A 25104-nucleotide genomic window follows, 5' to 3' on the forward strand; every position below is an offset into this window, starting at 1 on the left:
AGCATCGAAGCAGTAAACATTTTGACAGCAGCAACCAATAGCTGTGGGGCGGAGCCATTAGGTGATATTATGTGATTGCTATAGATCTCCAGCAAAGAATTTGTGGTTGCAGTAAAAAAAAAAAATGGTAGTATAATGGCAAATTGTGACACTGAAAGTGCATCTATTAAAAATGATTCAGTGTGAAAATCATATATATCATTTTATTTAAACTGTCAACTGAATCATCAAAAATGTTTTTAGTAAAGTTGCTTTAAATATATATTTGGGTGTGTATGTGTGTGTGTATATAGACAGATAGATAGGTAGGTAGATAGATAACATTTTAATGAAGCTACTAGAAACATTTTTTGATGATTCAGTTGGCAGTTTCAAAACCTCAGCTCAATAATGTCCCGTTCATTAATTTGATTTTTATTTTATTCCCAAGGAAGGGTGTTTGAAGGTTTTGAAAACTCCTTATACTGACCTGCTCCCACTATTGGGTACCTAGGAAAAAGAAACCCAGAGGCACTGTTGTGCAGACTCCCATCACAGTCCCATGCAGACATTAGAGATGTTAAAGCACAAACAGGGGAGGATAAAGCGTGGTGAAGGAAATAATCCCCTCACCCACCCAAACTCCTCAGGAATGTACGATCAATTTATAAGTGTAAATGGAATTCATACCTCTTGTAGAAAACAAATGCATCACAACCTTGTTTTCTATTTTTTTTTTTTTTTAAATTGCTTATTAAAAAAACTCAGGCTATAAAATATTTCATACCTTACATACCACTAAACCCCATCTAAAAGTGTAGGTAATACTAGGATGAACACGAAAGGACGCCAAGACCTGAGGAGATAGGAAGAGTTATAAGAACAGGTTAATATTTGGCACAATGTACCACAGATGGTGCTTTGCTTGTGCCATAAAGTTTGCTTCTGCAGCCCTCTCCTTGGAAAAGAATAATGTGGAGAATAAACTCAATAATGAAAACCTCTCTTCTGAGCCGAGGAACACTTTGCTGCTGTTAATGCTGTTTCAAAGGGAGTCGTAAACAAGGCGACGCGCTAAGCAAGATCTGGATGAGTTTTTTTCGGTAGAGAGGATTCCGCTGCTGCCCACAGGGGCTGCCGGCTGATAGATGAGACGGACCAAACTAGTGAAAGCGCGGGTGTATTTTGGAATAAAAGAAAGATGAAAAATGAATCCATCTGAACTTGGTGTAACGTGTTGCTGTTTGCTCTTCAAGGGTTCGTGTGGGCGATAGCCATTGTCGTTGGGACTCCCATGCTGCGGGTGCAGACTCTGGAGGTAAGGTAAAGGCGCCCCCTGCTTCACCCGTTACAATGTCAAATGATGTTCCTACCCCGTCCCGGGGTCACCTGACTCAGGGAGATTGACCCTTTGAGTTTTGGTTGCCGCTGGCAGCGCAGCTGTCTGGGTCAGGCACTACTTAAGGGAAATCCCTCCTTTACCCACCGCCCTTCCCCCCACTGCCTCCTGCTTATCATCCTGCTTTTGTCTGACGGGCGAAGTCGTGCGCTTGTCACGTTAATCCATTTACATGCACGGAAATAAGAGGCAAGGTACAAAAACAAACCATACAAGGTGATACCATTTTATTGGATTTTGGTACTACACTTCTGACTAGCTTTCAGGGGCTGTACTCCCGCTGGTCAAAAAAAAGAAGGCTCAATGTACCAAAATGTGAGTAAAAAATGTGAATTAAATTGTGGTCCACTTTTTTTGTTTACTCATATTCGGTCCAATGTTAAAAGGCCCGCGCGAGTAAAAAAAAAAAACGGGGATTACGCACTGAAGTGCTGGGTCCAAAGAAAGGGACAGGGCAGGGGGCGTGGTCTGAGTCGGGGGAGGCAGGGCGGGCTGGGACTGCGCCATTAGCCACTGTCCTGGGGAAGCGGGCGCTGGGAGTCTACTGCTGCCCCAAAGGAGCAGTAAGGTACAAAATAAAAACATTTCAAATATTTAGGTTGGGGGGAGGAGAGGGGGAAAGGTAGGAAGGCTAGATAGGGGTATAGGGAAGTTTCCTCCCAGTCCGCTGCTTAATTGGAGTGGACCGGGAGGGAACTGGGGAAGCTCTACTGGCGTCGCCGCGCATTGCTTTGTAAAATTCCTCCTCCCTGCCTGCGCGAATCGCAGGCCATGCGCACATGGATGGCCATTGGATTTTATAACGTGTGCACCGGCACGTGCATAAAATAGGCGCGCACATGGACATAGGGATGGTAACTTTCAAACCGGTGTGCGGGCACACAGTGGTGCGTGCGTGTGTGTCAGTGCGTGCCCAGGGACACAGCCATTTTATAACTTGCATGTGTATATGCACACGTATTATAAAATAGCCCGTCTGCACACACGTGTGTGCCAAATGTTAAGTGTGTGCGCACATGGGCATGCAAATCCCATTTCTACTGCTTAAGTCAGGGGATTTTAAAAGGGGTTCGCACCCACGCCATTGCCAGTTTCACCAGTTCAGCCAGTTAAGAGCTAGGTCCCCCAAACCCCACTACTTTAATAGCCTTCACTCCCCCCAGTTAGCCCATACCTTTAAAGTCCCTCAGATGTGGCTTGTTTTGTTTTTTTTGTAATTTACACCTCCTCCATAGCAGAAGTAAACTTACACAGCTCTAGTCCTGGGCACCCAACCAGGTGCATAAGTATTTGTGCTCAGATCTCTTGGCCCTGCCACAGAAAGCCCACACCCCACCAAGACACCGACCCTTTATGAATCAGAGCGAGATGTGCATGCTGCAGGAGATATGTGCCTTTCTGGACAGCTTTTAAAATACGGTGGGTACGCACGAGCCCGACTGGTTCATGCGAGGGCCAGGCTTTTAAAATTCACCTCACAGCGGGGCCCATGTGATAAGACCCGCGATGAAATCGGGGTGCTAGTTGTCTGCTCGTATTACAGGCGGGAGGTAATAAAGGATGAGATGTGTGCAGAAAATCCATGCTAAAGTAAAACACGTGTGAAACTGCATGCAAATACGAATGCTCAAGACCCTAACGTAATAAACCATGCAGAAACCCATATTAATGTGGTGACCCACGAGTGATTCTTGGGGCAAAAGCCCTCCCCTTTCATAAAACAGTGAAGAAGTTAGTAGGACTGAAGGTGGGCAGAGCAATGTCTAAACCCTTCATGTTCCGTCTCCGACCGCGTGGCAGCTGTACCAGCGGATCCCAGTAAACGCGGGGGTAATTGAAGGAGAGATTTCATCAGCCAAAATGCAAAATGTACAATAGCATCTGGCAAAAGTGAAGGTAATCCATGATTACCCCAGAGCTGCATGAACCCACAACCACCTTAATGCCAGCAATGGAGTAAACCGGCCTCCAGTCATGCGCTTTAACTTAACTCCTGCACTGACCCAGGCTCTAAAAAACCTGCACCAACCGATGCACGGCTCCCCGCATAGCCCTTGAATAGTTAATTGCCTCCTTTGCATTCCATTTACATGCGCAAAACCAACTGCGGGTTTTTAAGCAGGTTTATGGGTACGTTTTTCCCGCGCTGAACACGTTATTACATACATGTGTAAGACTAGTGGTGGAAAAATGCACGCAGACACGCATGCAAGTACATGCAAAAACTGCAGCAGCTTTAGCACAGCTTATTACATTCGCCCCAGTGTGTGTTGCATGATGGTTACAATTGTGATAGTATAAGTGCTTTCCCAAAAGAACGTACATAATGATAGTTACGCATATTCTGCATTTCTTGGCTATGAATCCCAACTGCCAAACTTCTGACACACCTCTAGCTTTCTTAGATCACTTTTCATTCTCTTTGCTCCTTCAGATGTGTCCACTGTAGCACATCTTAGTGTCATCTGCAAAAAGACAAAACCTTTTCCTTCTAAATCTTCCACTATGTTGCTCAAACATATCGAACAGAACCAGCTCAAGAACCGATCCTTGAGGCACTCCACTTATCATTTTTTTACATTTTTGCATTTATTGAAATGTATTAATTGCTTAACACTAAAAGGCCTAAGCGATGTACAACAAAAACATACAAATTCAAAATAAACAGAACAGAAACATCAAATAAAATAAACATATGCTAAACAATGGAGTCCCTAATGCATCATTACTCTTTAAATATATGTGAAGGAGACACTATAAAACTTAGATGTTACAAATGTTGATTCCAGTCTTCTCTCCTCAGAGTAGGTTCCATTTACCACCACTTGCTGTCTGTCAGTCAACCAGTTTACAATCCATTCTACCAACTTGGGATCCACTCCCAGGCTTCTCATTTTGTTCTTAAGCCTCCTATGTGAGACAGTGTGAAAAGCTTTGCTGAAATACAGATAAATCACATCAAGTGATCATCGTTGATCTAATTCTCTAATTGTACAATCAAAAAAGTCAGTCGGATTCATATGACATGATCTTCCTCTGGTGAAACCATGTTGCCTCGGATCCTGCAACCCATTAGAGTGTAGATAGTTGACTGTCCTTTCCTACAGCAGCATCTCCATTAATTTTCCAACTACCAAGGTAAGGCTAATCGGCCTGTGGTTTCCAGTCTCTTCTCTGCTCCTACGTTTGTGAAGTGGGACCACAACTGCCCCTCTCCAATCTTGTGGCACTACTTCAGTTTCCAATCATCTCTTGAATAACTCTTTCAGTGGACCTGCCAGAACCTTTCTAAACTCCTTTATTAACCTGGGATGAATCTCAGCAGGCTCCATGCCCTTGTCCAATTTAAGTTTTCCTAGTTCCATCCAAACATTCTCTTCTGTAAATGGGATTGTATTTACCTCACTGCCATTAGCACTCTTGCCAACCAGCAATTGTCCTCATCTAGGGTCTTCTTTAGTAAATACCAAACTGAAGTATGTTTAATATGTCTGCTTTTTCCTCTTCTTTCTCCACACAATGACCCTTGTCTGCTTTTTAATTTACAGTACTACCTCTGGCCTTCCTCTTTTCCCTAATATATCTGAAAGATATTTTGTCACCTCACTTTACTTCTTTGGCGATCCTTTTTTCCACTCGAGATTTTGCTGTCCTGATTTCTTTCCTTGTCTCTTTCAGTTTCACCAGATATTCTTCCCTACCTTCCTCACAAAAATGTGTGTGGCATGCAGAAAACATGATTTGAACACTTTCAACTAACGCCGTTACCTTATGCTGAGTAAGGCCTGCCATCCTTCTCTCATGCTGCTGTTCAGGCAGGTCCTCCCAAATGTTATGCAACCACATTAGACAATTGTACATATAGTGAGTGCTGCATGATGGTGACAAGTGCTTTCCCAAAAGAGCTTACATAATTATAGTTGCACATACAACAATTTTGCATCTCATCTTGGACTTGGAGGTCTCTAGCCGTGGCTCCTGGGGCAGAAGGCCTCTGGCTTGGAGTCCCAGACTCGGGTACTCCAATGCTTAGCCTGGTTTTTATTTTTTTTTGACTTGGAAATTTAACTCCTGGGTCAGAGGTGAAGTAAAGTTAACTCACATTTCTGAGGCTAGTGTTACTCCATGGTGCTGTGTCAGCATGGTCCCAGACCTGGAAGTCCCAAGTGCAGTGGTCCTGGGCCAGTGCAGGCATTAAGTACCCTAGGCAACCATAGGTCTTACACCTCCCAGGACTTACCTGCTGGCAGCAGCTTCTGTGTTCTTCAGCTGACAGTGGAATTGGCTCTGCTGGTGGCCCCGGGCCTTCTCCCACAATTTTGATGCCTCCCCCCCCCCCCCCCCTTTCCAAGGTGTGTCAGTCTAGACAAGCACCTAATTCCTAATGGAAGCAGCGGCCCTGGACTCAGGAGACCTGAACCCCCATAGCCAGGAACTCCAGGTCAGGGACCATGCTGGCACAGCACCATAGACTAATGCTGAATTTACTCCACCTTTGATCCAGGAATGAAATTTCCTGTGTTATGGAAACATGAGTTAAGCCTTCAGGGCTGTAACGGGCCTCCCTGCACTGGGAAGTAATAGCTAATGCTGTCATTAACATGGAATCTACATGGAGGAGCATTCATTTGTGCACTCATTTTTACTCCCATTTGTGTGCACATTTGGTGTCCTAAAGTCCGTATTAATTCATGAGCAAAGTTACGTGCACAGAACAGAAGTAAACGTGTGTGCTTAGCCTATCGCATCTTACTGTACCGGCCTGAGAATGAGCATGAGAATGGGGGTGGGGTGGTGGGGGATTTATGTGTGAGCAGAGTGATACCAAGGTGACAGACAGCAGACGTATGTCAGGTGGTGAGTTTAAAACTCCCAGGCCAAGTCCTTTTATGTTAGTTTTGAAATGTTTGATCATTTTAACAATTGTCTTAGTCCCATTTAGTGCCGTTTTCGCTGATGCAGCAGGTCTGGTCCTGAATAATGGCTCTCCCCACAGGAAGTGTCTCCTTGCTCCTTTTGGTGAATGGTAATACACGCTGCTGTATTTTAAGTACAAAATAATGGCATTTCTAAAGAATTGCTTGATGCCTTGAAAACGTGGCTAGTTTCTTTTATGCCTGCTGCTATATTTTCCCCTAAACTAAATAAATATCAGCTTCCTGCTGGCATGAAAAATACATGTTCTCTGAGGTGACTTCCAATGAGTCTTTATGCAAGGTCAGGCAGCTTCTTAATGAAAACTATTTTTTTTAAGTAAATAAACCAGCTGCGTAGATTATTAACCAACTCATGGAAAAATTGGACCACTCCTCAAAAGTAACTGCTCATTTTTAAGAACATCACTTTTAACGCTAGGAGGCAGAGCATTTAAAGAATAATAACAATGATCAGACATTAAAAAAAAAAAAAGAAAAGTGTACTTCTGGTTTATGTCCTCATCCATCATGCACCGCTCCCCCCATGCAGGATTACAGCTGTATTATCTGGTTAATTAGCAGCAATGCCTCCTACGGCCTGCAAGATATTCCTTTTCCAGCAAATGGTCAGAATGTAAATAATTAAAACTTTGCCTGTGCCTCGTAGATTTTATTAGGAACTTGTTTGCTCATTCATTGCTAGCACACAAGTTCAAAACTGCTTGAAACCCTTTGTTGTTGCCGTTGCATGGACAGTTGGCTTATGCAGCCAGTGAAAGAGGTAAGATTGTGAGCCCTCAGGGGATAGGCAAATACCGACAGCACCCGAATGTAATCCGCTTTGAAGGGCCGAAAAGTGGAATATAAATCAAAATAAATAACAAATAAATAGAGTTAGACCCCCATCTCCAGAAAAAGCTGTCCGTCCTTGCCCTTAAAGGAACTTGCCTATATCGCTTACCTTGCAATTTGGCTCTCTTTTAATTTTGATTTTTCTTTATCTTGCTGAATAAAGCCTGCAGTTGCCATGCTCTTCTCTCTGGTTCTGCCCCGTGATATCTGTATTATTTCTAAAACGTTCCCCATCATCCAGACTGGACAAACCAACTCACTTTCAGGGCCACGGTAATCGCTTAATGTGAGCAAGCTTTTGTGGCTGGGCCTCCTTTTCATTTCTCCATAATGACCGCCAGCTGCCTCCTTCTCCTTCCATACTCCCTGTTAACCTGAAGCTGCCGCCTCTACACCAGCTGATGGGGGGGCAGCCTCAGGCATGCTACTGCCCTCTTCCAGCTTGCACGAGCCAATGAAAGTCTGGTATGAGGTGTCTTCCTCCTTCCAGCCCATGCGGGTTGGCACGAACATACTGTTAAGGGCCTGTACTATGAGCAGGGCCAGTACTACAGTGTTAGGCACCCTAATGCACTGTGCTCCTTGCAGAGGGCTTGTTGGAAGTTCTGACAGTGCGTCAGGCTGGGCTGGCAGAGACAAGGGAGTGAGCCTTTTCAGCGGCTTCTCCCGATTTTGTGGAACTCCTTGTCTTATGAACTTCACATGACAACCTGTACAAAACCATTCAGGTTATTACTGAAATCCTATATTTTTAGCTTAGTGTTCTCATCATGATTTGGCTGTGATGGTCTAATGAAATTTATGAACTTCTGGCCACTGTGCAGTGATATTATGTTAGTCTGCAGCTGTCTTTATGGTGAATTAGGTTTATGAGGTATTTTTAACTGTGTCTGTTGTGCAAATACAAACAGAAATACAAACTACTAAACAGATTTTCCAGATGGAGCACAGCTCAGGGGGCAGCACAACACCTTTTTGATTGGGGGAGCCAAATAAGCTCCACCCAGCTCTGCCTCAAGCTCCACCCACATTCCCTCTGGCAATTTTTAAATTTTACTTTTACCATTAATGTCATTCTGTCTTACATATATTCTTCACATAAATCATATATAATTATTCATTCCCAAACCAACTGAATGCTTGATGCTTGAAAACTAGACATAGTGGTAAAGGAGGAAACAACAACCACATTATTACCAATAGAAGTGTCAGTACTAAGATGACTATTTGTGATCATAGACAAACACAGAGCCCTCTTATACTGGTGGCAGAGATGGTGTCATCTAAGTAAGAGAAACACAGATTTCCTCCACTACCAGACACATTGTGAAATAATACAAAATCCTGGAAAGAAAAACCACAAGACTCCAAAAGCAATAACTCTGCCTATAAATCAGGTAACACTACAAATATTACATCAGGCCCTAGAACACAAATATACCTCCTGTTGGGTAAACACAATGTACAAGATTGATACAGAACCCTACACAGAAACTGCATACTGCCAGAATTCCTCACCTTAGTCAGACATGCAAAATGACCCTCAACAGATACAAAATAAGTGATCACAAATTAAAAACAGAAATATGCAGACAAAAACTAGAATGGTAACTTTACGAGACACCGGTTGGCCATCCCTGTGCTAGCAGAACACTTCACACTTGCAGAACGCAGACAGACCCTCACCAAATGCAGAACAAAAAAAGAAGACCATAAAGTAGAAATAGAAACATGCAGACAAAAAGCAAAACTGGAATCCACAATAAACCTGACTGTATGATGCAGTGCAGCAATGTAAATTATAACAAAATAAAAAACACAAAATAAAATCTAGAAAATATAAACATCATCCACAATAGTAAAACCATATTAGCAAAATGAATAAATATTTTAGAACAGCCAACAAATATAACATCAAATAATTGATAACTTACATAACTGTTTTAAATTCCCCAAAACCAATAAAATATTTCATAACAGCAGACACATCAAATAATACACAAAAATGAGTAAAGATTAAAAAATCCCCTGCTCTCCACATCTGGGATCTTTAGATAGCCAGTCACCCTGAGAATGTTGTGAATTGGGGGGGTGGGGGTGCCACACAAACTTTATCCTTTCTCACACACTTGTACACATTCATTCTCTCAAACATTCCCCACATGCTCTCTCTCTCTCTCTCTCACACACACACACACATACATGCACATAGGCAGGAAGACACACTCTCATACACATATACACATATACACACAGACAGGCACTCACATACACAGGCAGGCAGGAAGGCACTCTCGCTCTCTCGCTCTCTCTCTCTCTCTCTTTCTCTCAAACACATGCACACACAAACACACACACACACATACAGGCAGGTGCACACACATGCAGGCAGGAATTCACATACATATGGGCAGGCAGGCAGGAAAGTATGTTCACACACAAATACACATGCAGGCAAGCACACGCACACATATAGGCAGGCATGCACTCTCTCAGACATACGTGCACACACACACATGCAGGCAGGCAGGAAGGCACTCTCCCAGAGCCTTATTTTCTCAGCTGCCATGGGACAGGCTTTGCGGCAGCCCAGCTGGACCTGTTTTTGGAGGATCACGGCCTTGTCACATGAGCTGTTTCTTCCTTCTCGGCCCCAGTGCCTGAGGATGTCATTCAGGCCCCGGCGGCCGAGAAAGAGGAAGAGGCACTGCAAGACCACCACCCTCCAATTCTTTGGGAGCAGGGAGGATGAGTGAGGGGATTGTGGCAGCGCTGGGGGTGGCAGGGGCGGTGGAAAAGACAAAATGTGCCATCCCACCTGCCAGCAATGAAGCTTCCTGTGGAAATTTGGAGAGATGCCATAGCCTTATAGCCTCCCTGTTCCAACTCCTATGCCACACTTGAAATATGTTTTATTTGCAAGTCTTAGGAGAGGCTGCACAATATTAAAGACGGAAAAAAAAAAAGAAAGATACAAAAGCATGTGTGGAATTCTGCAGGCTTCACTGTAAAGTGCAAAACTCCCAGCTTTATGTAAAGAAACAAAACAAGTGTTAAACCCGCCCTAGCTGGCCCTGCCCATGTTTCTCTGCGTCAGTATTATGTTATAGTTGTGCAGTTTCTGTATTTTGTCAGTGAAAAATAGGTGCTTTATTATTATTTTATTTTGACAGGAGCTATGTTTTAAATGGTCTCACAAAGGGGCACGCGGAGCTTGTGCCCTGAGTCCCGGCTCCTCCCTTCTGGAGCATTAAGCTTCTTTCCTGCTCTTATTCTCTCTCCCTATCAGGCCAATTCAGTAAAAACGCGGGAGAGTGGACAAACGTCCGCTCTACCAGCGCCCGCACAGGCCACTCGCCGGTGCGCGCGATGCAGTATGCAAATGAGGTGGTGCGGTAGAATCGGGCAAAAAGGAGGCGCTAGGGACACTAGCGCGTCCCTAGCGCCTCCTTTTAGCCCGGAGCGGCGGCTGTCAGCGGGTTTGACAGCCAACGCTCAATTTTGCCGGCGTCGGTTCTCGAGCCCGCTGACAGCCACGGGCTCGGAAACCGGACGCCGGCAAAATTGAGCATCCGGTTTTCGGCCCAACAGCCGCGGGCCGAATTCAAAATATTTTTTTTTTAACTTTTTTTACTCTTTGGGACCTCCGACTTAATATCGCCATGATATTAAGTCGGAGGGTGCACAGAAAAGCAGTTTTTACTGCTTTTCTGTGTACTTTCCCGGTGCCGGAAGAAACTAGCGCCTACCTTTGGGTCGGCGCTAATTTCTGAAAGTAAAATGTGCGGCTTGGCTGCACATTTTACTTTCTGAATTGCGCGCGCATACCTAATAGGGCCCTCAACATGCATTTGCATGTTGAGGGCACTATTAGATGCCACGGGTTGGACGCGTGTTTTCCTCCCCTTACTGAATAAGGGGTAAGGGAAAACGCGCGTCCAAGAGCAGGCTGACAGTGCGCTCTGTCGGAGCGCACTGTACTGTATCGGCCTGTATGTGTCCCGGCATGCTGCCTGTTAAAACCCAGTCTTCTTTCTGCAGCTTCCTCTCCCATCTTCAGACTTCATGCAGCAGAGCTATTTGATCTGTGAGGTGCTCCGTAGAGAGCATCATGCAGCTCAGACGGCAGCTATATGAACCATGGAGGCAGAAAGGGAAGTGAGGAGGAGCCAGATTTACAAGCACTGGTCAGGACAGGGACTGGGAGATGAGAAGGAAGAAGGCAGGGGCAGGGGTAGAAACAAGCTTGATGCTCCAAGAGGGAGAAGCTGGGCCTGTACTGCAACACTTACTCGGGGAGGGGGAGGGGTGTGTTTGAAGGAGAAAGCAGGGACTCCCAGATTGGGTAGGGAGTCTCAGGGATGGGTGGGTGTGGGTGGGCAGGCAGGGAGGAGACAGCAGAGATTCCCAGATTGATGGGTGGAGGGAGAAGAGCAGGGACTCGGGGATGGAGGGGAAGAATAACTGGGACTCAGGGATGGGCAAGCAGGTAAGGAAGAGACAACGGGATGGAAGGGGAGAAGTGAGCAGGGATTTCCAGATTAGATGGGGGACTCGGGACTGGCTGGGGAGAGCAGGCAGGAAGGGAGTGGAGCATGAGAGTGAGGATTGGGTGATTAAGAGGAGAGCGGGGATTCAGTAAATTGGGTGGATGGAGAGTAGGGACTTACAGATTGAGCAGGGATTGGGGGCGACAGCTGAGACTTAATAAGTTGGGTGGGATAGGAGTGCGGGTGTTTTACATGGGATGAGAGGTATGTTATGGGGGGAGGAGAGGGCATGAAAGGGTTGAGATATGCCGTGAAGGACCTGGAGAGCTGAGGAGTAGGTGAGAGGCAACGGAAAGGGATGGAGAGTTTATGAAGACGATGAGAGAGGGTGGAAATGGGGCTGGGGAGGAGGTGAAAGAGGCTAGGTAGGGTATAAGAGACAGAAGAGAAGGTGTGGGGGTAGCAGAGGGGATGAGAGAAACAAGGAGCTGGGGCTAATGAGGTACAGGGTTGCCAGATGCCAAAAATTTGTAGAGCCCAATCAATCATTGAATCTAGCCCAAAATTCAAAAGTTGCAAAAACAATTTTTATTACGCAGGATTGTACACAAATTCCTGCACTGCATGCAGACCGATTTACAAAATTAACAATGAATATTAAAAACTTACAAAATATTGCTGGAAAAGTCTAAAACTCAATGTTGTCATGTTCTGAGTGGCCATAACATAAAGTTCATGGGAGGGCTGTGCAGAGCTGAGTTATTCAGGATGTATTGGAGCCAAGTCCAGGTTGGGGACCCTCCCCCAGGGCAATAAATATTCTTGCACCGGCCCTGCTGGCCCCTGAAAATTCAGTGCAGTATTTTAAAAGCATGTGCAGGACATAGTTACAAAAAAATGTATGCGTTGTGCAGATGGTGAATTCTCGCACACAGTTTGGGTTTGAAAAGTGTGTGGGCAAATATGGGGCGTGCACTGGAGATGGCTGAGGCTGGCCTGTTTGTGGCACTCGTGGACTGGAGTTCACCATCACTGGCTTAGGGCATCGACAAATACTCTTGCATCGGCCTTGCCTCTTCTACCACCACCCCAGGTAGCCCATTCCAGGGCTTGACTATCAGTACTCTTTTAAGACATTTTTGGATTCAATTCAACACCACATTTGGAGTTCTCCCACCAACACACTCACACATACATACGCATGCACACGCACGTTTACGCAAAGAATTTATAATTCTACACCTGACCACAAAACCAAACTTCATTCTGTCTCCACTCTCAAGAATCTTCTCCCTCTTTTTTTGCCAAATAAATAGAAAATCTCCTCCCCTTCACTGTGCGGTGCACTTCAGCTCGTCTCCTTGCTGAGTGGGGAGAGTATCAGCATACTGCTGCTCCGTTCCTGCTCAGGGGTGGTAAAACAAGCAGCTTTCTTATTTCAAGCCCTGCAGGGTAGAAATGAGGTGGCAGAGCCAAGAAAGCATTTCTTTTAAGCCCCTGGCAGGGCAAAAGTAGCAGCAAAACAGTGATGCAAGTTGCCTTCGGAGCTATATCTTACTGCAATTCGCAGTCGGCCCACGCGGGATCCCAGGAATGGTGGAACCCAATGCAGTCATATTGATCGCTATAGCACTATACTGGCACAGTCGATTGCTCTTGGATAGAATAGTCCTGGGCTCACAGTGGACTGACAGTATATTATAAGGCAGCTCTGTTCCCTTTAGTACTGAAAACAGTGCTATATTTTTCAGTGAAACTAATAGCATATGACATGGCACTGCAGATGGTAGTGGTTCTCACCCAGGGATACCCGGAAGCCTGTCAGGGAGTTCACAGCCAACCCATTACTGCCACATGAGAAAGGGAAGCTTGAACTGCAAGAGACAGCCACCTGCCATTGCACAGAAAAAGCCACCAACATTGGTATCGCGATCTTTGTGAACAGTGCTCTGTATGTCTACCTAGAATAAGCCATAGACTTTATAGAAAGTCTTTATTTTCTTTTGATGGGAGAAGTAAGGTGGCTAGAGGTGACCACTTGTAATATTCATTCCTCTGACTCTCTAAAATGAGCAATGCAAACTTAAGCTGTCGGATACGCCCTTCCCCTTCCTCTCCTCCCAGACGCAGCTCCCTCCATTTCTCCCTCAAATTTCAAACTGGCACCATTTTGAAATTGGAAGAGACAACAAAGCACCACTAGAAATGTGGCTTCCAGCTACTGCAGCACCCTTCTAGAAAGATGCCAAAAAAATGCACACACCAAAAAAAAAAAAAAAAAAAACCAGCTCAAAATCCTGCAGCCAAAAAAAGGAAAACATTTCCTGCACACGCTCAGAAAAGTAGCCCAATTTAGCATAAAAACCGCCCATCTGGCAACAGTGGTGAGGGGGGTTCAAGGCAGAGAATAGTAGTTGAGGACTGGGGAGGGTGAGAACAGAGGGTGGAAATAGGGGAATTGGAAGTGGGCTAAAGCCAGGAAATAGGCTGAAGAAGGTGGAAGAACAGAGGAGAAAATGGGAGGATTGGGGACTAAGTGGGAGTGGGGATATTAGCTGAGAAGGGGGTGGTAGATGGAAAGCTGGTGAGAGGTGAAAAGAGAGAGATTGAGGACTGGAGAATGAGGGGGAAGAAGAGGTGAAATCTAGCTATGATTGTATAGAGGAAGAGAAAAAGATGCAGTATCAGAGAAGGAGAAAGGGGAGAAAGTGAAGAAGACAGGAGGAGAGAGAAAAAACAGAAAATGGAAAAGAAACCCTGAAAAAGAATTAGGAGACGAGAGACAAGAGGAAAGTAGAAAAGAGAGACTGGGATAATGGGATTAGACAATAAAGGTAGAAAAAACAACATTATATTTTCAGTTAAGTGAGTGGAAATTGTCAGCTTTCGGATATCTTTGCTTTTTGCCCAAGATAGAGGAAATGAATATCCTTCTTTCTTTATCCAGTGTTTCACTGTATGCAGAGTCTGACTTCTCAGGGCTTCTGTTTCAGTTATTGTCTATACATTTCTAATTTGTAATCAGATATTCTGTATTTAGTGAGAGTCTGACTGTGTTCTGTGCATGTAACAGAGGTGAGGGATTCTACCACTGTGATATTTCTGTGTAGGAATCTAGAGTAGTCTGGTTTGGGTTGGGGTTTTTTCAGTAGGATGTGTACTGGTGTTCTAGGTACTGGTGTACTATTTGCAGTGCTACCTTTTCATGCATAGGATTGTTGGTGTTTTTACAATGTGCCTGATAAAAGATTGCTGTTATAAAGGGCACCAACCAACAATTCCTCCAACGATCATTTAGCCACATTAATGATGCATATACTTATAATAGACACTGCTGGAAATTCAGCCTTCACTTGCCTTTTAAATAATCACCTGGTCAAAGTCCTGTAATGGGTATAGGAATGAAGTATTTGCATTATAGTCTGGATCACACAAACACACCAAGAAAATGACACCTGATGACAGCTTATGTGAAAGTATGGACATCTTATATTTTTCTGCATAATATATGCACAAACCAAATACTTATAAAAACATCTGGGGAACAAGTAACAAACAAATAGATTATAATACAGTACCAGAGGCTCTGGATCTTTTCTGTCAGTTTAGCTGTCATAAGCAGTCTCACCCCATCTGACCTTGGTTGATGCATGGTCAGAACAATTTTCTTTGTTCTAACTCCTGAGGTTTTGCCAAAATAATTGCCAATGAAAAACTACTGCATGTTAGGGATGTGAATCATTTTTCAATGATTAAAATTATCGTCTGATAATGTTAATATCGTCTTAAATCGTTATAGAACACGATACAATAGAAATTCTAACGATTTATCGTTAAAAATCGTTAAATCGTGTTAGTGCGCACTAAATCGAGTTAGTGCGCACTAACTCCCCGTTAGTGCGCACTAACTCGATTTAGTGCGCACTAACTGAAAATGATACAAATAAACACTTTCCAGGTCACTGAAGGTCAGTTAGGAATGAATATGTGTTCCTATTGGCTGGCTGCCCTCTTATCTATTGATGTTACCAAGGTTACCACTGAGGTGATGGTTGGGGGGATGGGAAATGGAACTGGAAACTAACGAACACCAACAGAAAATGAAACAAAGTGTTCACACTTCCCAGGTCAGTAAAGGTCACTTAGGAATGAATATGTATGTATGTATTCCTATTGGCTGGCTGTGCTCTTATCTATTGATGTTACCAAGGCTAACACTGAGGTAATGGTTGGGGGGATGTGAAATGGAAACAGTTGGAAGCTTGACAAAAAAAGTAATGTAATGATCAGCACTCACGTGACTAGAACTTGTTTGTTTATTATTTTTGTTAGCAGGCACCTGAAATGCTAGTGCATGTTGAATTTGCCAATCACTGTGCATTTTAGAAAGGTGGTCCTGGCTGGAACTGTACACAGTTCAAATATATGTAATTGATTGTTGGTAAGTGTATTTTTTAAGTAGCCACACTGGCACAAGTATGTTTACTTTTCCTCCTTCTTAACTCACTAGCTCAGCTTTGTAAGAAGGGCTTCTCTGCTTGTGTGTTGTTTTTGTTTGGTGTGAGGAGAGCAGAAACATCAGATCTTTATTCAATCTACTACAGTCATCTCTTACAGTGCCCTATCCCTATTAATACCAGGAGTGTTGTGATCTTCCTGCACACAGTGCCCTAACCCTGATACCAGTCTGAGACAGCTCCCTCCCTGCATTACTAGTGAGAGGCTGGCTTCACAGACAGGGGGGAGCTGCCTGACCCTCACTCCTGACTTCCCCCATGTCCCAGCTAGTGAATGGTGTGTGGGTGAGGGGGGGGGGGAGGATGGTGAAGTCTGAGACAGCTCCCTCCCTGCATTACTAGTGAGAGGCTGGCTTCACAGACAGGGGGGAGCTGCCTGACCCTCACTCCTGACTTCCCCCATGTCCCAGCTAGTGAATGGTGTGTGGGTGAGGGGGGGGGGGGGGAGGATGGTGAAGTCTGAGACAGCTCCCTCCCTGCATTACTAGTGAGAGGCTGGCTTCACAGACAGGGGGGAGCTGCCTGACCCTCACTCCTGACTTCCCCCATGTCCCAGCCAGTGAATGGTGTGTGGGTGAGGGGGGGGGGGGGGATGGTGAAGTCTGAGACAGCTCCCTCCCTGCATTACTAGTGAGAGGCTGGCTTCTCAGACAGGGGGGAGCTGCCTGACCCTCACTCCTGACTTCCCCCATGTCCCAGCTAGTGAATGGTGTGTGGGTGAGGGGGGGGGGGGAGGATGGTGAAGTCTGAGACAGCTCCCTCCCTGCATTACTAGTGAGAGGCTGGCTTCACAGACAGGGGGGAGCTGCCTGACCCTCACTCCTGACTTCCCCCATGTCCCAGCTAGTGAATGGTGTGTGGGTGAGGGGGGGGGAGGATGGTGAAGTCTGAGACAGCTCCCTCCCTGCATTACTAGTGAGAGGCTGGCTTCACAGACAGGGGGGAGCTGCCTGACCCTCACTCCTGACTTCCCCCATGTCCCAGCTAGTGAATGGTGTGGGGGTGAGGGGGGGGGGAGGATGGTGAAGTCTGAGACAGCTCCCTCCCTGCATTACTAGTGAGAGGCTGGCTTCACAGACAGGGGGGAGCTGCCTGACCCTTACTCCTGACTTCCCCCATGTCCCAGCCAGTGAATGGTGTGTGGGTGAGGGGGGGGGGGAGGATGGTGAAGTCTGAGACAGCTCCCTCCCTGCATTACTAGTGAGAGGCTGGCTTCACAGACAGGGGGGAGCTGCCTGACCCTCACTCCTGACTTCCCCCATGTCCCAGCTAGTGAATGGTGTGTGGGTGAGGGGGGGGGGGAGGATGGTGAAGTCTGAGACAGCTCCCTCCCTGCATTACTAGTGAGAGGCTGGCTTCACAGACAGGGGGGAGCTGCCTGACCCTCACTCAAGCAGAGAAGCCCTTCTTACAAAGCTGAGCTAGTGAGTTAAGTAGGAGGAAAAGTAAACATACTTGTGCCAGTGTGGCTACTTAAAAAATACACTTACCAACAATCTATTACATATATTTGAACTGTGTACAGTTCCAGCCAGGACCACCTTTCTAAAATGCACAGTGATTGGCAAATTCAACATGCACGTGTCTGCTATCAAAAATAATAAACAAAGAAGTTCTAGTCACGTGAGTGCTGATCATCACATGTCAAGCTTCCAACTGTTTCCATTTCACATCCCCCCAACCATTACCTCAGTGGTAACCTTGGTAACATCAATAGATAAGAGCACAGCCAGCCAATAGGAATACATATTCATTCCTAAGTGACCTTTACTGACCTGGGAAGTGTGAACACTTTGTTTCATTTTCTTTTGGTGTTCATGAGTTTCCAGTTCCATTTCCCATCCCCCCAACCATCACCTCAGTGGTAACCTTGGTAACATCAATAGATAAGAGGGCTGCCAGCCAATAGGAACACATATTCATTCCTAACTGACCTTCAGTGACCTGGAAAGTGTCTATTTGTATCATTTTGAGTTAGTGCGCACTAACTCGAGTTAGTGCGCACTAATCGGAAAAAACGATTTTTAACGATTTTTCAATGAAATAATCGTGCCAAACACGATTTTCTTCTCCTGCCACACGATTTCTATCGTTAAGACGATATGGAAAACGATTCACATCTCTACTGCATGTGCCTCAGGACCACTCTGAAAATGGTGGCTTTCTTGTTGTTTGTACTCCACCTGTAATCACCATTTTGTACAATCTCTCTCATATGTGAAGCTACCTGCCTGTGCCTTTTCTCTGAACCCAACACGCTCTGTAACATACCCCAAAATAATAAGCACAAATCCGGATATATGTCACCAGTGCCAATGTAAATACAATACAATGTATTGTCTCAGACAATAAGCTTAACTCTACTGAAAAGAGTAAAAGTCCTGGGCAATTGTCAGGTGTTTCAGCTCTCAGCACTAGTAGAGCTTTACAAAACCTTTAACTCTCTAACTCCTGGCTCGCTCTAAGTAAGTGGTCTTCTTATAATTTTAATTAAGTCCCAGCTCCATTTTGTACTCAGTATCTATCTGTTTGTGACCTTGAAGCTATCAGACCAGGTTAGGGGAAGGGAGGGCTCTGTGGGCAGAGCTGTGGGTTGCAAAATGAGAGGGGGATACCTAACAGCCCAAATTTCTGTAGTTTCTTTAAGCAATACTGAGTGTGTGCGTTATCGTTCTTTCAAAGCAAGCTACATGCAGACTTTGTACATAAGTATAACTGTATTTTCTCTCTCATATAGGACTAAATTAACTCTTTATGCTTCTCTTACTAATACAAGTCCATATGAAGGTATGCTGTGTGTTTATACTTGGAGAAGCAACCTTTAAAGCCAGATAAGTAATTGATTTTATTTGCATTAAAAAGAACAATAGAAAGAACATTAGACATTTATGATGACATGTGAACTTTGACCAGATGATTATTTAAAAGGCAAGTGAAGGCTGAATTGCCAGGAGTGCCTGTTATTATGATCACTATTATAAGTGTATCATCAGTGTGGCTAAATGATCATCGGAGGAATTGTTGGTTAGTGTTTTTCCTCAGTTATTCTATTGGGCTGTTACTTTGGAGACACCAACATTTGAATATTAATTTTGCATGGTGGGTAGTTAGTTTAATATTTAAAAGTGTGATCTCCAATTTTGTGTTTGACAGGGCTTTTCGGGGGCGGGGGAAGGGAAGTGAGGAAAGAAGCTCATAATGATTGTTGAGTTAATTATCAAACTTTTGGAGTGCGGGGCATTTATGGGTTGTTTAAGTACCTAGCAATGCCCCTGGTCTTGCAGACCTTGAGAAAATGGTATTGGTTGAATTGCTGGAGGAGGAGGTGGTGGTTTTTGTACAGGCACAGAGGGTGATTGTGAAGCAGGGCTGGAAGACCATCGGCAACAGCCTGGCTCCTTATCATGGCCTTCTTTTCCTGCCTCCTTCAACGGGTGGCCATGTTTGTTAGCTACAGCTACCCTGCGAGGAAGTGGTCCGCACCAGATCCAAAGTGGCCCTGCCCTGCTTCGCCAGGTTCTTAGACAAGAGCAAGAGATGTTTGGCAGAGACTTGCAGGCACAGTGCGGGGAGCACCTAGGATGGCACTAATGTATTCTGAGACCTCCACCCTGCTGTCAGACCCACAGTGCAGATTTGCATTTCATTGGCATGGAAATGGCTCCTGAATTTAATGTGCTGGTCTTTACTCGCTGCATTAGCTTTCTGCATCCTGCGAGATCATAGGTTTCTACCACGTGAATAAAGTAAATCCGCAATCAAATTTAACTATTTTAGCGGGAGTTTTATCACATCAGCCCCAATGTAAGCTGATGATCTTCCCAAGTGACAGTTTACCCTCCTAGTAAAGAAGCAAACTGGGCAGACTAGATGGGCCTTAGGATCCTTATCTGCCTTCTTATGATGCGTTTCTACGATTTCTTTCTACAAAATAGTAATCGAAGCAAGAATGCAAGGTTTGTTTTTTTTAAGTGGAAATCCTGCTGAGAAAAGGTCAACATAATTACTTTTAATTCTTTTCTCAAGAGGTTTTCCACTGAAACTCAGCATGTCTCCTGTTCCCCTGCACTCAAACAGATGATCCTGTCGTTTTAGGCTGTTTCATCTGCCTGACAGTGTTAACAGAAGGAGCTTTCCTTTATATTTCTTTTCTTCTTATCTCATTGAAATTCCTTCTTCCGAGTGTTGTCTCTTTCCCTGAGCATTGCAGGATCTTCATAGCCACACTGATGGTGTCTACTGTTAAAAATCTGCTTCATGTAAACACAAATTTTACACAGTAGGGGACTCTTTTGTATTTAAAATGAATATGCTTTAAACCACTGAAAGGAATGAACAAGATGTAAACTTCTATCTCATTAAAATTAAAGGTTTCATCATAGCAAGCAGATTGAAAAATAGCACACTGACATCGAGCAGAAGCACAAGAGAAGGAAAGGGGAAAGCAGATTATGTGTCAACACTTCTGGAAACTTAGCCTTTTATCTATAATACTTATGTATTGTATATATCAAAATGTTAACACTTTGGTTAATTTGAAGTTATAATCAGTTCTGAATTACATGCCTCTGTGAAGATAGTAGAAAATCTATTCTTAAAAGAATGAAGCCGTGCTGATAATAATCATCCCGGACATACTTACCCAAAATGTGTTGCATTGTACATGCTTGTAATAAAAATACAACCATTAGGAAACATAAAATATGCTTTGTAGATTGAAAGCAATTGCACTGCATACTGAAGGGATTCAGACACATTCTGGTGGGATGTGGCTCTTAATCCCGGGTGGAGGTGATCAAGTCTTCATGGCTCCTTTATGAATGATGCTTTCTTTCCTTCCCCACTAGGTGAAATTTGACTTTCTATATAATCTTCACCATGTCTGCTGTCTAGAGTCTTGGAGCAATATCAAGCTTCGCCGGGCTTACGCGATCTTTATCTTGGTAGCCCTCTTCCTGGTCCCTCTCACTGCTATTCTACTGCTCTACTCCAAGATTGGCTATGTGCTTTGGATCAAGAAACGCATCGGAGACTCTTCAGTGCTTAACACGCTCAGCCGCAAGGAGATGGCAAAAATAACCAGGTGGGTATGCGACGGGCGGTTTCACTCAAGAAGTTAAGGATGGAGCTTGCACTGGTAATCAGTGGTTATGCTTCTGGTTTGCCTCTCTTCTGCCATATTGTATAAACACATAAAGGAACATGGTGTTAACAGAAAACATGTTTCAAACTGAAAACAATTATTGAATGAAACAGGGCCATAACTAGGGATGGGTGAGAGCCTCTAGGAGAGCTGGAAAAATGACTGAAATGCCTGTGTGGGCCAGTGGTGGAAGAAACGCTAAGAAGAATGCCACTCTCCTTCTACAATTAAGAGTGAGAGGAGGGGGGTTTCGGGCAGAGGGGAAGAGAAGTGGGAATCAGTGGGGAGGGGGGCACAAATATGCTTGCTTACCTTGGGCACTGACATACTGAAGGTCGGTATATAAAACTGTTAAATAAATAAATAAATAACTTTGGAATGAAGCATCCATGACTTGCATTCACTTTGAATAATTGTCACTATTTAAAACATAGTGACCAGTCGAGAGGAAAGCTATCTGTTGGTTAATAGCCTGGAGGGGTAAATACAGCAGCCATGAGAAATTCAGACGAGCTTACTGTCCAGGATCCAGTCTGATTACCAGCTAAGAGGCAGACAGAGCTCCAGCATCTCTATGCGTGGATGGGCAGGGAAAAGAGCTTTAGTTTTGGTAGGAACTGGGCAACATTTTTGAGGAAGAGAACCTATTTCAAAGGTTAGGTTCCACCCTAACCAATTGAAACCAGGCTCCTGGCACTAGCTTTTGAAAAGGAGATAGAGCAGCTTTTAAATTAGAACAAGGGGGAAAGCCTACAGTTGGTTTGAAAGAAGAAACTGGGGAGTTAGAGCATCAAAATAGAGAACGTGGTTTTATGTATTTTAAACTCACAATGCTGTATGTTATTTCCAATAGATTTAGAAAAATCACAATTATATGAGATTAGGGACCATCATACCAGCCACTGTGCTTGCAAGTTAAAACTTGTGTTTTATGCACTTTGTTGGGTCTCTTTTAATCATCGGTCCAAATGTCCAGTGTTTAAATATTCAATTTTTTAACTTTTTTTTTCCAAACTTACATGCTAAAAAAGTACAGGAGATATAACTTCCCATAAATGACTGTCGGGGTCAGTAGTCCGACGCGCGCGTTTCGCAATCCGCTGCTTCAGAGACGTGAATTTTACTGACTCTCCTGGTCCAGCACTCCCTGTGTGTTTTGCAGATGGGATTACAGGCAAATCTTTCACGCCGGTGCTTCTTTTAAGATCGCCAGATATTGCTGAAGGCGACTAGGTAGAAATTGAAGGTCCACTATAATTTCGGACATGACACCATTTCTCCGCTTAGCTTAGCGGAGAAATGGTGTCAGGTCCGCTTAGCTAAGCGGAGAAATGGTGTCAGGTCCGAAATTATAGTGGACCTTCAATTTCTACCTAGTCGCCTTCAGCAATATCTGGCGATCTTAAAAGAAGCACCGGCGTGAAAGATTTGCCTGTAATCCCATCTGCAAGACACACGGGGAGTGCTGGACCAGGAGAGTCAGTAAAATTCACGTCTCTGAAGCAGCGGATTGCGAAACGCGCGCGTCGGACTACTGACCCAGACAGTCACTTAAGGGAAGTTATATCTCCTGTACTTTTTTAGCATGTAAGTTTGGAAAAAAAAAGTTAAAAAATTGAATATTTAAACACTGGACATTTGGACCGATGATTAAAATAAAAGAGACCCAACAAAGTGCATAAAACACAAGTTTTAACTTTCAAGCACAGTGGCTGGTATGATGGTCCCTAATCTCATATAATTGTGATTTTTCTAAATCTATTGGAAATAACATACAGCATTGTGAGTTTAAAATACATAAAACCACGTTCTCTATTTTGATGTTATATTAATCGTGGGTTTATAGATTAAGAGATACTCCTTACATTTGAGTTAGAGCATCCCAATAGAGAGGTTCTAATAAAAACAAAAGTAACCCCTTGTGCCTATAAGTAAAGATCAGATTGAGTTAAAACATAAGAACACAAGATATGCCATACTGGGTCAGACCAAGGGTCCATCAAGCCCAGCATCCTGTTTCCAACAGAGACCAATCCAAGTCACAAATACCCAAACATTAAATAAATTATAAGCTACTATTGCTATTAATTAATAGCAGTTTATGGATTTTTCCTCTATGAACTTATCCAAACCTTTTTTAAACATAGTTACACTAACTGCTGTAACCACATCCTCTGGCAATGAATTCCAGAGCTTAACTATGCACTGAATGAAAAAGAATTTTCTTTGATTTGTTTTAAATGAGCTACTTGCTAATTTCATGGCATGCATCCTGGTCCTTCTATTATCTGAGAGAGTAAATAACCGATTTACATTAATTTGTTCAAGCCTTTCATGATTTTGTACACCTCTATCATATCCCCCCTCAGTTGTCTCTTCTCCAAACTGAACAGCCCTAATTTAAGAACATAAGAACATAAGAAATTGCCATACTGGGTCAGACCAAGGGTCCATTAAGCCCAGCATCCTGTTTCCAACAGTGGTGAATCCAGGCTACACGAACCTGGCAAGTACCCAAACCCTAGCTCCCATGCTACTGATGCCAGTAATAGCAGCGGCTAATCCCTATGTCAACTTGATTAAAAGCAGTTAATGGACTTCTCTTCCAAGAATTTATCCAAACTTTTTTTAAACCCAGTTACACTAAGGGGCAGATTTTAAAAGCCCTGTGTGCGTAAATCCAGCCGGATGTACGCGTGCAGAGGACTTGCGCGCTGGCGCGCCTATGTTGTATAGGCCGCCGGTGAGTGCAAAGCCCCGGGACGCGCGTACGTCCCGGGGTTTTGCTTGGGGGGCATGTCGGGGGCGTGTCGTGGACGGCGCGGCATTCGGGGGCATTCCAGGGGTGGGGCCATGGGCATGGTTCCGACCCAGGGGTGTTCCGGGGGCGTGGCCGAGGCCTTTGAACCAGCCCCCGGGCCGGGGAATGGTGCGCCAGCAGCCTGCTGGCGTGCGGAAGTTATGCCTGCCTCAGGCAGGCGTAACTTTCTGAACAAAGGTGGGGGGGGATTTAGTTAGGGCTGGGGAGTGGGTTAGGGAAGGGAGGGGAGGGTGGGGGGGGGGGGTCAGAAAAAAGTTCCCTCCGAGGCTGCTCCGATTTCGGAGCGGCCCTGGAGGGAACGGAGGCAGACTGCTCAGCTCGGCGCGCGCAGATTGCACAATTGTGCACCCCCCCTGTGTGCGCTGACTCTGGATTTTATAATATGCCCGTGGCAGCGCGCACATGTTATAAAATCGGGCGTAGATTTGTTCACGCCGGGTTGCACGAACAAATCTACGCCCGCGCATATCTTTAAAAATCTATCCCTAACTGCACTAACCACATCCTCTGGCAACAAATTCCAGAGCTTAATTGTGCATTGAGTGAAAAAAAAATGTCTCCTATTAGTTTTCAATGTGTTACTTTCTAACTTCATGGAGTGCCCCCTAGTCCTTCTATTATCCGAAAGAGTAAATAACCTATTCACATTTACCTGTTCTAGACCTCTCATGATTTAAAGACCTCTATCATATCCCCCCTCAGCCGTCTCTTCTCCAAGCTGAACAGCTCTAACCTCTTCAGCCTTTCCTCATAGGGGAGCTGTTCCATCCCCTTTATCATTTTGGTCGCACTTCTCTGTACCTTCTCCAGGGCAACTACATCTTTTTTGAGATGCGGTGACCAGAATTGCACACAGTATTGGAGATGCAGTCTCACCATGGAGCAATACAGAGGCATTATGACATCTTCCGTTTTATTCACCATTCCTTTCCTAATAATTCCTAACATTCCGTTTGCTTTTTTGATCTCCACAGCACACTGAACCGA

At 44.5% G+C, this 25104-nt stretch overlaps 1 protein-coding gene across 1 annotated transcript in view; it reads left to right on the top strand.

The window, feature by feature from the left end:
• The window catches only part of QRFPR (pyroglutamylated RFamide peptide receptor), a 260404-nt gene that overhangs the window by 220635 nt on the left and 14665 nt on the right, over nt 1-25104 (top strand). Inside the window, exons 3-4 of the mRNA XM_029604008.1 lie at nt 1236-1297; nt 21001-21236. Of these exons, the coding sequence (XP_029459868.1) occupies nt 1236-1297; nt 21001-21236 (298 nt within the window). The remainder of the gene's footprint in view (nt 1-1235; nt 1298-21000; nt 21237-25104) is intronic.

This window comes from Rhinatrema bivittatum, chromosome 5 (assembly GCF_901001135.1).
Source record: "Rhinatrema bivittatum chromosome 5, aRhiBiv1.1, whole genome shotgun sequence".
Lineage (NCBI taxonomy): Eukaryota > Metazoa > Chordata > Amphibia > Gymnophiona > Rhinatrematidae > Rhinatrema > Rhinatrema bivittatum.